Source organism: Theobroma cacao, chromosome 4 (genome assembly GCF_000208745.1).
Source record: "Theobroma cacao cultivar B97-61/B2 chromosome 4, Criollo_cocoa_genome_V2, whole genome shotgun sequence".
NCBI classification, from domain to species: domain Eukaryota; kingdom Viridiplantae; phylum Streptophyta; class Magnoliopsida; order Malvales; family Malvaceae; genus Theobroma; species Theobroma cacao.
This window is the reverse complement of record NC_030853.1, coordinates 2731470-2746887: the sequence shown is the minus strand read 5'-3', so window position 1 is coordinate 2746887 and position 15418 is coordinate 2731470. Positions and strand designations below refer to the sequence as shown.

General features: G+C 39.8%; 1 protein-coding gene and 1 pseudogene across 1 annotated transcript; both read right to left on the bottom strand.

Annotated features, from left to right (window-relative positions):
- On the bottom strand, positions 4492 to 10659 carry LOC18601077 (annotated as a pseudogene).
- LOC18601075 (glycerophosphodiester phosphodiesterase GDPD1, chloroplastic) lies at positions 10736 to 13310 on the bottom strand. The gene is made up of 7 exons (XM_007031890.2): positions 13041 to 13310; positions 12740 to 12924; positions 12196 to 12255; positions 11790 to 12071; positions 11583 to 11678; positions 11297 to 11493; positions 10736 to 11128 (listed from the first exon to the last, which is right to left on the bottom strand). Exons 1-7 carry the CDS (start codon positions 13135 to 13137, stop codon positions 10903 to 10905), a joined length of 1143 nt encoding a protein of 380 aa, XP_007031952.2. The 5' UTR covers positions 13138 to 13310; the 3' UTR covers positions 10736 to 10902.

Sequence of the window (15418 nt, the reverse complement as noted above, 5' to 3'; positions counted from 1 at the left end):
TTTATTACGTGCTGACATGCTAGAACGGATAAAAATATTGAACACCGTTAGTTTTTGAAAGATCGATGAGTGTATTTTTTTTTATCAAATCTCATGAAAATAGAAAAATAATTTTCAAATTAGAAAGATAAGTGTATTTTTTATTGAAATTCGAAGAAATCTTTGAATTTTATTGTTTCCAACAAAATCATTTCTCCTTATCTTACATATTACTCTTATGCAACTCTAGCTAAAGCCAAAACCTCAAATAATACAAACCTCCACGCATACTTGGAGACAACAAAAACGACAAGTGAAGTTATAGCCATGAAAACAAAACAAAGGAAATTTAATGCAAGGGGCAAAGGTACACGCATGCTTCACTAGCGAGAACATTGCCCTGCCTATTTAGTTATCTACTAGTACTAGTGCTTAGTTTTAAGCAGCAGCCTCAGCTATACCCTCTTAATAACTGAAAAAGAAGTAGAGCTCAGCTATGCCATGGCTAGAGGCCTACACCATGGAGTTTAAAACAAAAGAAACCCTAAGCTAGATTTTCAATCCAAAAATAAACCTTTTTTCACTTTTTTTTTTATTCTAGCCAAAATGTTGTGTGAAAACTAGATGCTACTCTTTTTATGTCAAAATGAATGTTTACTTTGTATTTTTTTAAAATTAAAGTTAACCAACTTTGATTGTAATTTTTATAATATCGTGTAAAATTAAATTTTTCAAAAATAAGGTTTGAAAATTTTGAATTTAGGATTTTTTTAACTTTATTTGTCGAAATTATAATTACAAATAACATTATAATAAATAATAATCAAAGTTAATTTTTTTATCAAAGAAGGAAAAAATGGACATTTAATTTGAAACTGAAGAAGTAGTAACTTACTTCAAAGGAATTGTTCCTTGATTTGCTAGGATCTATACTGAACCAAGAGTCTTATACATCAGTTTTGCTGTAAAATCTAGACTATGATTTCGTTTTAGAAGATTAAAAGTAATTAACTCAAGCAATCACATGCTACATTCAATGTTGTGACTCAATAAGGACAAGACTAAAATCTTTTAGGATTTACATTTGATGCATTGAGAGTGTGTCTCCTTTTCTTCTTCTCCTGTTCTTCTTTCCTTAATAATTAAAAATTCAAAACTCTAAATTTTTATTTTTGATTTTTAAAATAATATAATTAAACTTCTATAAATTAATACCTTTAGCACCATGAAAATTTATTAATTAATTGAGATATTATATAATTGATAAATTAATAATTTATTAATTTGTACATTTTTTTTCAAAATATTAAACTTAATGCATGTATTGTGCATAATTTTCTCTTACAATATGAAAACATTACATTAGAGCTTCTTAATGCACTAATAAAAGTTAAAGATGAGGTTCAAGGAGACATCAATCTCAAGAGGAAACAAACCACATTGGAGTCATATGTTACAAATGCCTCATAATTAAGTCATGTATATATATAATTTTAATATATAAAGAGATTATTAATTTATATATCAAGAAGAACTTATGTGTTTTTTTTAATGTATTATTTTATAAATTTAACGAATTATTAATTTATCGCATTAGTCCTAAGTCGAGACCGATAAAAAATATTATTTAATTAAAATTATTAATTTATCGACTATTAATTTATAGAGATTATATTATATTTATTTCATTCTTTTTCTTAATTAACCTATTTCTTTTTTAAATATTTATGATCTCTTATTTAATTTACATAAGAGGGTTTTGATTACTTTTGAGACTTGGGTCCAAACGTGATACCATGAACTAATCATGATGAGGACAAAATAGAGGAACATGTTATTGATTTCAAGGCCTAAGGTAGAAGCTTGGTTTTAGATATTCAACACGTCTCTCCTAGAAAAGTTTGCTTAGGCAATGGATGTGCATCTTGATTTCAAATTGTGATGAGCCGGTTGGTTGGTGCCGTCAAATTCTTCCTCCCACCACCAGTTCCTCAGGACAAAATGGAGACAAAGGAAAAACCAACTCTTCTTCAATTATCATCCATTTTTCCATCAAACTTATTTACAATTTTTTTTTCTCTTCTTTTTAGATCTATTTGTTGTCGAGGGAAAGAGAGGAGGAGATTGACTAAGAGAGAGATGGTGAGAAAAAAAATTGTTTATCTTTCTTTTAAGAAAAATAATAATATTTATTTTTTAAGTACCTCAAACTTTTAAATTTTTTTAATAAAATAGCATCGTCTGATACCTTGACAGTGTATAAAAACGGTACGTATATCAAATATAAACCCAATGTATTATACCTTGTCCGGAAAATTGAGATGGAAAAGAAGGCAAAATTTGGGAGTTGAAAAGGGTTCGGTTGCCTATCATTCCCCCTCTCTCAATTCATTCAAGCTTAGATTGTAGTTTGGATAAGATGAGATTAACCCAACATGGAGGCCCCAACCCTTTTCCTATTCTATAACATACTTTGTTTAATGGAGTTTGACTCCGTGGATGGTTTCAATTTTTGAATTACCGAGCATATCATGAACACAAGCAGGCGTGCATGCCAATTTTGATCAAAGCAAATAAGATATTGATTAAAATTAGGGTTTATGTTTGATAAACATGTTAGTGCATGAGACTTTTGTGTGCAAGGAGGCTGATTGTTATTCCCTTGCCTCAATGTTCTTTTTAATTTGTTTGCTTGACACAGAAATGGAGCGATCAGCTAAAGGTAGTGCCCACAAGTCATCCAAGATATTTGGGCTCTTAAAATATATTAGTCTGGATTGGACTGTGCCAAGCTTCTTGGACTTTAACAATCAATTCAACCAACCCAAACATATTGTTTTTTGGAACCCCAGTATTTTCGAATTCAATGATTTTAAAGGAAAAAAAAAGGGTCAGAGCATAAGGTCTATCAGTTTAATTTCATATTTTTGATTGGTGAATAGGAATATGATTAAACAATAATAATGGAATAAATTAAAAATTTGGTGAGAAAAAGAAAGGGAATAAAACAAAGCATCATACTCTAGAAGTATAAGCATTTGGATATTTACATCATAGATGCTGTGGCTGAACAATATGCTGCTCCTGAGGTTCACTGGTGAACTACTGTGGCTGCTAGATGAGTGCAAGTGCCTTTTGGTTCTGATGGGGACTGATGGTTTTGCTGCTGATTCTTGTGATGTTTGATTTGATGTTCCAGCCTCTTCTTTCTGTATTTTGTGATTGCAGCTGATGTACTCTTTTGCTTCACAGGATTTAAATATCTTGTAGTCAAGTACATTGCTCTTAATGGCTTGTGGGGTGAGACCAATCTCAAGTATGTATTCTTTGTCAATATTGGTTTACAGGAGAAGAAAACACTAACTTGTCAAGTCGTTCAAATGTCGTTAAAACGACAATTAAAAGAATGTAACAGACCCAAGGGTAAAACGGGCTTAAAAGCAAAAACTGGTGTTGACGACAAGTGCCCTGTTACAAGATACTTGCGAGCGACTTGATTATAGAGTGTTAGGATACTTTATAATCGGGTTGTGGTCAAATTTAAATAGTAATTTCAATATTCATATTGAATTCGGATATTACCTTTTGAGTACTCAATATTCAAACTCAATTATGTCTTTTAGTATATATATTCTATATATTTTGTTAATTTATAAAAAATATAATTACTATTATATATATTTTTAATATAAACATATTTATTTTTTATTCTATGCTAATGTTACAAAAATTATAATTTATAAAATTATTAATTATAACATATATATCTTTATTTATATAAACCTATAATGTATATATTTAAAGGAAAGTTGTGAGATTAGAATAATTTTGGAACTTAGTTTTATTTTTTTAATTTCATATAACTCAGGACAACTCATATAGTTAATTAAATTAATTTATAAAATTATAATTATTATTTAGCTTGTAATGTCTTTTAATATACATATTTTATATATTATCTTAATTTATAAGGAATATAATTATTTGTGAATTATATAAAATATGGATGAAAAATATTATTGTATATGGATACAGGTATAAATTGAAATTTGGATAATTGAATACCCATGAAGAGCATTTTAATAATTTTTTTTTACATAATAAAATTTTTAAATGAATTCAGATAATTATAATCGATTAGTGGGTATGTATAGGAGTTCGGATTAAGATAATAAATTTAAAAAATATTCGAGTAATTATAAGTTTGACTATCCATTTATTATTCGCGTTCGGTGCAGCCTGCAGGTCTGCAGAATCATTCATGAATTGTGTTGCTAAAGGTGCTCTTATTGTTTAGTGTATACATAGTCCATCGGACCATAATTTACTGATTCTGTAAATCCCAAATTCTAGTAATAAACAAATCCTTACATTAGCAGAAAGTAACTGCACAAAAAATTAGGAAAGATTAGAGTTTATGGTCCTAAAGTCTAAGTAAAAAACAACAAAATTTATAAAAGTCAGGGTAAAATTCAGAAAGTTAAACAAAAGATATGTTTTTTTCTGTGTCATCTACATCATCTTAGCACTGGAGAAGTCAAAATTTGGATTTTGAGCCATGAATTTCTTAAGCATCTCTTGCTTCTCGATCCCCTCGCTGGTGGGAAGCCCTAGTTGCTTTTGTCTCTGATCAAACATCATCTTCTAAATGGTGGATTTGGTTTCAGAGTCCAAATCAGACGACTTACTAGGCTCAGGTTCTGCTTTCTAAGTATCTATCTCGGGACCTCCTTTCATCAAGGATTTCCATCAATTGGTTTTATCACACTTGGTCAGTAACAAGGAGATCATGTTTTGATCCTCCAATCTCCAGTAAGATTCGTTAGGTTTCACCACTCCGAACAACTCCGCATCAAGAATGGGAGTATGACCCTTTAGCCCAACCTTCAGATGCTTCATGTTTACATTGCAGACAACGTCCCTTTATCACGGGGCGCGGTTCAGACTCGTAGATGGTGCTCGGAGGTGTGGCGGAGTGACGGAACATGGGGAAGTATCACTGGGAGATGAACCCTCTTTGGGTGTGCTAGTCAGGAGGAAGCTGCTGGCAGGGGTGCAGAACACAGGCCCCTAGGCGAGCCAGCCAGCACAGCTCCAGACAGACAGCTCGCACAACCCAAACAGACAGTCTGTGAGAGGCCTAGAGCAGCCCGCTCGCCCAGTGCCAAAGCAGCCTGCCTGGCGTGGCCCAAGCACTCCAGCCCGCTACTTTAGCAATTCTGCTGCCTGAACCGCCCAACAGTGCCCAAATTTTGGAGTTTCCCGCCAAAAGCCATCCCATCAACTGCCTTAACTTTTGAGGGAAATTTTGGAGATTTTGGAGGGAAAACATAATATATGTAGGCTTTGTAAATTGTGTACAGCAGATTTTTAGGAATCAATACACTCTCATTCACTCTCAAATTTTTTTTCCTCTCTTCCTCTCTCCTCCCTTCTCTTTGCTGCTTGTGTGCTTGCTGGCCTAAGGCCATTTCCTGCCTGTCGATGTGAGTGTGCACTGTCCAGAGTGCTGATGAGGGTGTTGTGTGCTTGCCAACCGAATACCCTCTGCTGGGTACGTGCTGTCTGTGCTGGGTGCGTGCTGCTTATGCTGTCTGCGGGTGAAGGGTACGCACTGGGGGTCGAAAGCTTTGTGTGGGCTAGTTGGTAAGTTGCATTGCATCCTGCATCACTGTGTTGCCTCTTGGTCCTTGTGGCCTTGAGAAATCAGCTGTTAGGCATACTAGGCTAACTTGGGTTTGGAAGCCAAGCTAAGGGCGAGCCTAAGGACGCACGGTTGGGGTGTCTGTAGAACCCCCACGTGACAGGTGGTATCAGAGCCATCAGCTGCGAGCTAGGCAGTGCTGCTAGGTCAGTTGCGAGTCAGGCAATGTGCTAAAACAGTGGGCGAGGCAAGCTGTGTTGCTGGGTCTGTTGCAAGCCAAACAGTGTTGTTGGGGGTCAGTTTGTGAACAGTGTGCGATCGGTTTGCAAGCTGCACTAGAGGTGACTGAGTGGAGAGGATGACAACCAGTGGGTCTAATCTTCCAGAACCGGTGCCCGAGGGTAGAGAAACCCGTGCAAGTCGAAGGGGAAAGTCTTGCTCCTGAGACCTCATATCTGCTCTTAACGCGAGGGTGTCTCGAGTAGAGGTGGCAGTGGGTGACATGAGGGATCGCTTGGACGTGCAGGAGGAGCACGTTGAGGAGCTCAATGACCAAGATGAAGAGCTCAAGGGTGAGGTTCAGGAGATAGTGCGGGAGATGCTTGAGAATGTGGTTGAGCCGAATTCTCAGCTCGAGAGTGTGGTGGAGATCTTGCAGCGCGAGTTGGAGGACTTGAGGACTGAAGTCTGGGTGGGCAAGAGCTGAGGGTGGCTACGAGGCTGCTGTCCGCCCGGAGGTGAGGCTTGAGGTGCCAAAGCTCAAGGAGTTCTGCGACATGAGAGATGCCAAGGAGATCGACAATTTCTTGTGGGGGCTAGAGCAGTATTTCAAGGTGACTGGGATCAACACGGATTACCACGGCATCCATGTACTTAGGCGACACCGCGCTGTTGTGGTGGAGGCGTCGGTGCGACGATAGGCTCGGGGGAGCTCCGATAGGCACTTGGGTCGATTTTCAGATCGAGTTACGCAAGCAATTCTACCCCGAGTATGCCATGGATAAGGCGAGGGGGAAGCTGTGTCGGTTGGTCCAAAAGGGTGATGTTCGGGAATATGTCTGGGAGTTCAGTGATCTAGCTTTGCAAGTGGGTGACTTGGGCGAGAAAGAGGCCCTCTTCACCTTCATGGATGGCTTGAAGCCATGGGGTAAGCAGGAGCTGCAGCGTAGGGGTGTGCAGGACCTCACGCGTGCCATGGCAGTGGCCGAAGGCTTGATCGATTACTCTCGTCTGGATAAAGACAGAATCGAGCCAGCCAAGCCAAGAGATAAAGGCAAGGGCTGGGCGGACAAGGGGAAACAGTCCCGAGATGAGGACGGTGGCAATGGCAAGCCACAATCGCCATAGAAGGGCAACCCCACATGGAAGGGGAAGCCTTCCGGCAGCAAGGAAGACAAACCCAAGAGCTGCTTCCTATGTGAAGGCCCGTACTTTGTGAGAGACTGCCCAAAGCGAGCAAAGCTAGTTGCTATTGCCTCGGAGGAGGAAGAGCAGCAAGGGGATGAGACAGTCCGATTGGGGTCAATGCAGCTGGAAGCAGTATGCAAAGGTGGCAAACGAGCCAAGGGGCTCATATATGCAGACATGGTGGTGGCGGGTCAGCAAGTGGAGGCCTTGGTGGACATGGGCGTCTCTGATTTATTTGTGTCCGAACAAGGTGCTGCCAAGTTAGGCTTAAAAGCTAATAGCGCTGGAGGTTGGGTGAAGACTGTCAACTCCAAATGGGTTCGCACGAAAGGCATTGCCAAGGGGATCGACGTACAGCTAGGAGAGTGGCACTGGACAGAGGATATTGAAGTGATCCAGATGGATGACTACGAGGTTGTGATGGGGCTCGATTTCTTGGAGCGGATTCAAGCCTTTCTCGTGCCGCACAATGACTGCATATGCATCTTAGGCTCAAAGGGGCAGTGCATAGTACTTGTTCGACGGGGGTGCGCTCAACCGACTAAAACATTGTCTGCCATACAGCTTGTCGAGGGTGAGCAAATATGTGCTGCTGTACGGAGTCTAGAGGACACCCCAAACAGCATAGTTGAGGCCCCGGATGAGGTGCTGGAAGTGTCGGAACATCAATCGGGTGGTGCCAATCCAGTGGCTGGGGAGCTAAGTAGGGAGGCCACACCACCAGCCAGCAATAAGGTGCGCGCAGAGCTGCTGCTGCACATCAAGGAAGGCAAGACGCCTGACCCCATTGAGCAGCCCATCCTAGAGAGTGCAGAGGTAGAAAAGGCCAGGTTGGTCCATGTGAGTGATGGACTGAGGCGTGCCAAGGTCGACAGACCGCATAAGCCACAGCATGAGGGCTTAAGGAAGCTGTCGCTAAAAGAATGCCACGACATTTGTGGGGCAGGACACTCGAGGATACACCGGACGTTAGTGTCATGCCCGCCTTGCTCCACTAGGCATGCTGGCTCGAGGGAGAGCAGCATGACCAGCAGAAAATCTGCTGTCGCTAGACCACGCGGAGGCGTGCAGATGACTGGAACAAGCAGTTTTGGCACGCAGCAGGGTAAGTCGCGCAGACGCAGTCGTCGGGGGCGTGTGAGGCAGAGGCCAATGCCGGATGGTGCGGCACGACAGAACATCGACACCCGAGCGCGAGGTAGGGTTTCCCGCGATGAGAGTGCGCACGACCAAGAAAGCCGAGAGGGGGCGATGCGGATGAGCGCGCAGCTGAAACACCCGAGGGCAAGGCGCGCACTAGAGACGGCAGAAGGTCCGAGAGTTAGTGAAGGGTCTAATGGCGAGGTGCCAGCCAAGGATCCAGACCGACCTACTCCACCAGCAGGAAATGTGTCGAGCGTTAGGTAGGAAGGCCTTCTGCATATGCCTACCTTCCACCCGACCAAGGCAGAGAGAGCTGAGGGGCTGAACGGGGTCCAGTATAGCCGAGGTGGGTTTGCTAGGAGGAGGCATCGAAGGGATGTGGCTCAGCAGCAGGGCACGACTGCAGGCTGCAGCGCATCAGTGACTATGAGGGGGCGACAGGCCCTAGTTTTGAGTGTGATGACAGGGTGTTATCAGACCCAAGTTGTGGGACGCGCAGGAGGCGCAGGGTCAGGGCGCAGAGTGGGGTGCGGAGGCACAGAAACCCCCTGGGCTCATAAGTGGGCAAAGTCAGCGTGCAAGCAACCTGAATGGCCGCGCCAGCAGAGTGGCAACGCGGGGCGCCTGGATGGACAGCGCGGGGCACGCAGACCGCGTCGGGGGCGCACGAAGGACACTGACCACTCGGGAAAGACTGGTCAGGGCCCACATGAGGTGGAAAGGGAACTGCCTGAGGGTGAAACAAGATGGTGGTCCGCGGAGGACTGGTGGCAGTTCCGATACTAGATTGACGTCTTCCTCACGGCAGCGAGGACGCTGCCAGCTTAGGTGGGGGAGGGTATCACGGGGCGCGGTTCAGACCCGTAGATGGTGCCCGGAAGTGTGGTGGAGTGATGGAACATGGAGGAGTATCACTAGGAGATGAACCCCCCTGGGGTGTGCTAGTCAGGAGGAAGCTGCTGGCAAGGGTGCAGAACACAGGCCCTTAGGCGAGCCAACTTGCACAGCTCCAGACAGACAGCCCGCACAGCTCAGACAGACAGTTTGTGCGAGGCCTAGAGCAGCTCGCGCGCCCAGCGCTTATGCAGCTTGCCTGGCGTGGCCCAAGCACTCCAGCCCGCTACTATAGCAATTCTGCTGCCTAAACCGCCCAACAGTGCCCAAATTTTAGAGTTTCCCGTCAAAAGCCATCCCATCAACTGCCTTGACTTTTGGGGGGAATTTTGGAGATTTTGGAGGGAAAACATAATATATATAGGCTTTGTAAATTGTGTACAGCAGATTTTTGGGAATCAATACACTCTCATTCGCTCTCAAATTCTCTCTTCCTCTCTTCCTCTCTCCTACCTTCTCTTTGCTGCTTGTGTGCTTGCTGGCCTAAGGCCATTTCCTGCCTGCCGGTGTGAGTGTGCACTGTCCAGAGTGCTGGTGAAGGTGTTGTGTGCCTGCCAACCGAATACCCTCTGCTGGGTGCGTGCTGTCTATGCTGGGTGCGTGCTGCCTGTGCTGTCTACGGGTGAAAGGTGCGCACTGGGGGCCGAAAGCTTTGTGTGGGCTGGTTGGTAAGTTGCATTGCATCCTGCATCATTGTGTTGCCTCTTGGTCCTTGTGGCCTAGAGGAAATCAGCTGTTAGGCATATTATGCTGACTTGGGTTTGGAGGTCAAGTTAAGGGCGAGCCCAAGGTCGCACGGTTGGGGTGTCTGTAGAACCCCACATGACACCTTGATCTGGTTCCATGAGGCACTGGAATGCTAACACTCACCTCTTGCAGGTTTTGACCCCATGAATGGTTCTCCATGTCAAGACTGTTTGCTTCGTTTGGAGTCAGCTTCGACATTTGCTGTGAGAATCAGAAATCTCCTATATGAGAAATCTTGTATTATCAAATTCTATATGTTATAGACCTAAATGATATATTATATATATATAAAAGACTAATCCTATTAATAATATTCTAGTACAACTTTGAACTAAATATAGTATTATAGTCCAATTAGGTAATAAATATTGTAGTATACCTCTTAATTTAATAAAATCTCATTAATTTAACCTATAATCTGTACAACTGCAACTGTAATATTAATGGATGGATTTACATATATTGTCTTTGCTTTACAGGAGAATCTTTCTATCTAAAACAGAGGAAGTTCAGAATCATTAATTTCTATCGAGAGAAATAATGAAGTAGTTGTTCATCAGTTAGATCAGTTGTTAGGTTTTTTTTTTTTTTTTTTTGCAGGATCTAAGCTAAGCAAGTATCTGACCACCACTCGTTAGAAAGATTAACTATCTAAATGTAAGATTATTTTTTATTAAAAATTTTATTTTATATATTTATATTAGTCATGAACATCTACATCATTCCCACATGGTTTGCATTAAATCTTTTTTTTATTTTAAAGAATGATAGCTCGTTCGGCATTCCATTCAGCTTATGGAACCACTGATTTGATGATCAATGAAACGACTAGGAGTATGATAGATGGTCTTTGATTCTAATCCCCTCTTTCTATTTTTATATTGTATTATTGTTCATAATGTTATGGACTCTGAAGAGACAAAAGCAAGAGACAATTTTCTCTTCCAAATTTCGATGTTCAGAGAGAGAAAATGATAGTCTGAAAGATTTTCCACCTTAAAAAAACGAAGTTATCTACAAACGTGTAACTGGGTTACAGGCCCAAAAGGGTTAAAATTGGCAAAACAATAGGTGTTAGGGGGCAAGTATTAGTGCTGTATCAACTCTGGGATTAGCTTTAACAGAAATGAGAGCTCCTGCTGTGAAAACTGAAGCTGTGATTTTGCCTCAGCCTCCCCATTCCCTTCCTCTGCAGGAACTGCCTTGGCAGGCTTGATCATGTCGCTCAAAGCCTGTGAGATCTCTTGAACAAAGTCTACTATCACCCCATCAATTCCCATTAAATATTGCATGTAAACAGCCTCTGGTACATTGCTGCAGTAACAAGCAAAGTTTCAAAGTTAGACAGAACCTTCCAAGCTTTAAAAAGCAGCCTGTTCAAACTTTAGGCTGTTAAGTTGGAGAAGGAAATGCCACTCAACATTTGACTATGACAACCTTTTAAAACAGTCAGAAAGCAACATAAGAGTTTTAGGAACTTACTTCAGTTTGCCATATGTCAGGAGGGAGAGCTTAGACTCTTTGATCTTAGGCAGTGCTCCTGGATTTCTAAACACTCCTTTGATCTCTGAAACAATCCCTTGTAAACCTCCTTCCAGGCAGACCTTTATGGCCTCCTCCAGGGAATTTCTCCTCACATCATAGTAAAGTTCTGTCCCACCATTTGTTAAGAAGAAAACCTGTTGATTTTCCAAGATAAACATTAAAAAAAGTCCAAAAATAACATGCAGAGATATTGATCCATTAAAAATGTAGCTAGAATCCTTACAGGATAGTTGTTCTGTAACTTCCTAACAAGCTGAGCTGCATCAGGGTGGAAACTAGAGAAGATTATGGGTCTATCTTTAGCAAACTCAAACACCACCTGTCACATAACAAAATTCACAGCAATTAAGAACAAAATGTCTAGCCAGTCCCTAGAAGAAAAAAAAAAACAAAGCTTATCGCAGGATGTAGATTTCCTCCATTGATATACCTGCAAGATGACTTGGAGAACATGGACGAGATAATCTTGCTGATAAACAATATTGTCATCAAATTTCAACTCAATATTGAAACCCAAAGAAGGCTCAACTCTCTGGAAAGCTTCTTCCAGGGTACAAAGTGGATCATCAGTTTCAACCTCCCACTTAACAATTTTCCCATCTTTTGTTTTCCTCAGCAAACATCTCCCCTCTTTCCCTGCTTCCCTCTGGGGTCCATAGCAAAGGAATTCTGCTAAACACAACTCCGTGACTCTCTTCTCAAACACAGTACCCTGGAAGAAAACCCAAATCAATTATCAGAAACACGTGGTAATGGAAAATTTTTAACCCTTGGTAATTGGTTAAAGCTTAAAAAATAAAGAAAAGAAAAGAAAAGAAAAGAAAAGTGGAACATACATTTTCTTCAGAGAGGATAACGTCGTCATGGAAAATGACAGGGCAGTCATCTTTTGTCACCTACAAAAAACCACAATCGCTTGCTTTACTTCCTGTGATTGATTGGCTCATTTGCCCATTTTTCACCACCTCCAAACTCTTTCATAAATTTCTCAAAATCAAAATCTTTTTTAAATTTTATTTTGTTAAAAAAAAAACCCACGAAATCCCAGCAAGAAAATGAACACCATCAGTAATCTTCCAATTGGGAAAAAGAAAAACTAAATCCTATTAATAGAAAATTACTTCAATTAAGGAAAAAGTAAACTTAAAAGCGCTTGTAGGCACGTGGGGAAGAAGAAAAAGAACCCATCCAACCACCCCACCAGATTAAGACAAAACACCTTGTCGTTCGCGGCGAGCGTACGCCGCCAACCCGACACAAGAACGTGGTTTCATGTGTTATGAAGATTTCGATTAATCCAAAGACGAGAAAAAAAGAAAAGTTGACAAAGAACAAACCAGATTTAACGAAAGAAAAATGTTGGGGAATTTGAATCCTTACCTGAACGTCAAATTCAATGAAGTCAATGGGAGATTTAGCGGCAGAGTTGAAGGAGAGAATGGAGTTTTCTTTAATGGCTTTCATTCTTGAATCAGAGCTTTGTAGCATGTTCATGCCATGCCCTCGATGCCCTATCACCAAAAACTTTGGTATCCTAAACGATGTCGCCCTGTTCAACTCCAACCCTACGTACAACAACAGAAAACCAAAACAAATTAAAACCCATATTTTAATCATGACCAAGAAACAAGAAACAAGAAACAAGAATCAAAGATGGTGAAAGTTTAAAAGTTGACGTTACCTTTGGAAAAACGGGTTGAGTAGAGAGAAAGAGAAGCGTTTTCCGGGACTTGGTCGAGGTTCGGCACGTCGGAGACATGAACAGCTTTGAGAGCCATTGCTGAAAGTTTTACTAAAACAGAGGAAACAAAGGGACAGAGGAGGGATTTCGAGGATTGTTGCGAGGATTTAGAGAGAAAAAAAAGGGGTATTTAAGGAGACACAACAACGGGAAGGCATGGACGAAGGATCTCCGCATAGAATATTCCCTCCAATGTTGCCCAAATATGCTTTGGGATATTCTCCGTTATCATTTTCCCCAAGTCCGCTTATTCCGTTAAACTTAACGGTGTTTTGTTTGCCACTCCCGGGTTCACGAGAAGTTTCCGTGGAAAATTTGGTCTTTTTGTTAAGACCATTCTGGTCAACTTAGTAATTGTCTTCCTTTGAAAGGGTTTCCTGGTGTTGACGCGCCGAGGCGGTGTGAACTGGTCTACCCTCTCCGATTAGGTGACCCCGAATTGCCCGATAAGGAAAATTGCCGCGTGATTTGGGCGATTGTTCCACGCGCTGTTGACGTAAGGGATGAGAGTTGGAACAAACTATTTGTCTTATACCTTTCGAAAGGGCAAAAAGGTAACAACAATAGAATATCCACCGAATATCTGTTTCCGGTAAGGCGGCAATAGTTACTTTGAATAGTAAAATTATTTAATTTGAGTAATAATTATAAGATACTTACTGTTTAAAATTCGATCATAAATATTACATTTATTAATTATTTTAAATATAACTTTAAATTTTAATTTATTAATTACTTTTTATTAATAATATAATATTTTATTTGGAATTTTGAATTTTTTTAAACATTAATAACTGAGTGCTAGTTTTAAATATTAATTTTATTCGAATTCGAGTAAGATGTAAGATAAATTTTAATTTGATTGAACTTCGAGTATCTTAAAATTAATGAATTCCTTTCCCTTCATTCTTATTATTTAAACTTTTTTCTTTTTCTTATTATTTTTTGGCTTGATTGTACGAATATTTGTTAAGATTTTACAGGCAGAGCAGAGAGTTGTGCGGGGATGCGTGCAAGAAATATGAATTTAAATTGCTGGAGACACGTGGATGGTAACTATTGGATAAGGATAATGTAGATAACACGGTATGATGAGCTGGAGCCGGCAGGCGGTGGATAAGGTGGTTCGCATGGGCATGATGTGTGTCCACGGTAGACTTACCTGTCCAGATGGTGGTGCTTTTACCATCATTAGGCGGTGATTAAGTTAAAATATTAAGTAATTAGTTACTAATTATGAATAAAGTTTTCTTGAGAGTGGCTTAGCTAGAAGAGATTTGGCTAATGTCTTTTTTTCTCTAATACATATGTATGTTGAGTTGAAGACGTGTGAAGGACGTGGAATTATTTGGATCAACTTTGTTGGAGACATATGGGGTGGAACTGACTAGGTTAGATCATGTTTGAGGCATATATATATATATATATATATATATATATATATAAAATATTTTATTTCAATTGGTATTAAATTCAAAGAAAATGATTGAATAATTATTTGTTTCAATGAAAATGATTGAATATTATAAAAATCTGTGCAGAGAAGTAATATCTCATTGCAGTAATGATTTACGAATATCATTTTTTATTGTTTTTAAATGTTTGTTTTATTTTTAATTTTTATGAAATTTAAGATAATAGTTTTGATTTTAACTATTTTATATTAAAAATTGAAAAAAAAATACTATATAAATATTTATTATTTTTTAATATGAAAAATAAATTTATAATATATAAAAAATAAAAGTATTAATAGTTTAAAAATGGAAAAAAATTGGTCAAAATTTGTTTAACGTGGATTAGAAGGGAACATGATTAATTAGATATAGTTTGTCCTATTCTTGATTTGAACTGACTCTATATGCAGATAAAATTAATTTTGCCTTCAAACAAAAGCAACCCAAAGATGAAAATCCTGTTCTTTATTCCACAATATCTCTGGATGAACAATATTAAGCAATCCAACCAAACTTTTCAGCATGAAGTAATAGGCTACCAACCCGAAATTCAAGGAACCAGGGAGGATAGGGACGGACGAACGTTGATACAAGTGATGTCAAATGACATAACTAAAATGTAAAAAAACCTTACTAATTATGTTATTTATGTTAAAGTTTTATATAATTAAAGTATTAATGAACTCACTAATTCTTTTACAATTTAATTATAATACTATTCATGAAAGAGGAGATGCACCTAACTTTTCTGGTCATCTTTATGCAATAGAGATAAAATAGATTCCCCTCAAGAACCCCGTTTGATGTTCCCTTGATATATGCTGGCGGTTATCCAAAGCATCAATATTCAATGTGATAAAC